Source organism: Cyprinodon variegatus, unplaced genomic scaffold (genome assembly GCF_000732505.1).
Source record: "Cyprinodon variegatus isolate N-32 unplaced genomic scaffold, C_variegatus-1.0 Scaffold223, whole genome shotgun sequence".
Classification (NCBI taxonomy): domain Eukaryota; kingdom Metazoa; phylum Chordata; class Actinopteri; order Cyprinodontiformes; family Cyprinodontidae; genus Cyprinodon; species Cyprinodon variegatus.
Genome location: NW_015150676.1, coordinates 394,475 through 395,874, shown reverse-complemented (window position 1 = coordinate 395,874; position 1,400 = coordinate 394,475). Strand labels below are relative to the sequence as shown.

The 1,400-nt window shown below is 39.4% G+C and overlaps 1 protein-coding gene across 10 annotated transcripts in view; it reads left to right on the top strand.

The window, feature by feature from the left end:
- LOC107088586 (teneurin-3) overlaps positions 1–1,400 on the top strand; it is a 471,923-nt gene that overhangs the window by 311,265 nt on the left and 159,258 nt on the right. For all 10 annotated transcript variants that reach the window (XM_015380867.1, XM_015380866.1, XM_015380861.1 and 7 more), the window contains one exon: positions 963–1,218. In XM_015380867.1, coding sequence (XP_015236353.1) covers positions 963–1,218 — 256 coding nt within the window. The remainder of the gene's footprint in view (positions 1–962; positions 1,219–1,400) is intronic.

Below are 1,400 nucleotides of genomic sequence, written 5' to 3'. Positions count from 1 at the left end.
CTCTGCCTACAAATTATTGGTGGGGCTGAATTCAGAGCTTTGTTAGCCTCTCCAAGACTAACTAAAAATGTAGATTTCCAGATTTAATCAGAGAGCCTAGCTGCAGACTGTCAGGACCCTTCGTTGCAGACCTGCACTGTGATGTCTGAGCTTTCAAAGTAAAAGCAAAGTAAAATAAAAGTTTTTTTTATTTATTTCCTAGAAATATTTGTGTCTAATTATGGGTTTAATGATTTTCAACTTGATGAGGTAAAAAAAAAAAAACGCAAGAAAATATCAAAATTAACTCAGTTATTTCATAAAGACGTATTTTATGTGTGTTGCAATTATTATATTATATATTTGTTATTCTTTTAGTATTGTTTGCACTGTTCTTCCCTTTGCTGTTGGACCCAATAACTTCTGTTTTTTTTCCCAAGGCAATGGAGGAAACATTAGAGACAAGACAAACTTTCAAATGTCTGTTTATTTTACTTTCATGGCAGTGTTTTTATTGTGGAAACAGCAGATTTCACAGCATGATGCAGCCTTTAACTTTTAGTGACGTTCCAGCAGGAGTCATATTGGAACATATGTCTATAATAGACACATGATGTTGGAATAAGTAAAATATAAGAATAATGATAAAACACTTTTCTTGGTTTTTAAGTGGGGAAAAGTAGAGAAGCACACGCAAAAAAAGTCTTCTTCTTCTAATAAAACCCGGGAGCACATACATGCTACAGTACATGCTATTCCCGAAGGCTTCGATTAAAACGCCCTGAATAGATTTCCGGTCCGGACAGCGCAGGCAGGTCTGTAGCCAGACCTCTCTCGATTTAATCATGAAATGCGTCTATATTTGCTTCAACATATCCCCACCCATCATGATACTTCCACCCTTTTATTTTAGAGCAAATGGGTTCTGAATAATGCATAAAAGGTGAATGATGTTTGTTTCTCTGAATATTTCTGTCTTCCAGTATGATTTTGTGGAGCTGCTGGACGGTAGTCGCCTCATTTCCAAAGATAAACGGTCGATCAGCGACGCAGACTCCATGTTTGCACACCTAGCTGGGTTCCACGAGGAGGAGCCTGGAGGAGGCGCTCGGCACACGCGCTCCGTCAGCGTTCTAGAGGCGGGCTTCATTCACTACCTGGACACAGGAATCTGGCATCTGGCGTTTTACAACGATGGACGGAACACAGAGCAAGTCTCCTACAACACCATCATCATTGGTAGGATGTGTGTCTGTCACTGTTGGTCTGGCTTTGATTGGACAGGAGGAATGTGAGCAAATCGTTACGCTCTGAGTTTATTAAGAGTTTTCACAGTTATAGACGTCTGCACTGAATAATACATGTCTGAAGTGTATTTACCCTCAATTTGAGCAGGTAAATAAGAGGATTTTCCAATGGAA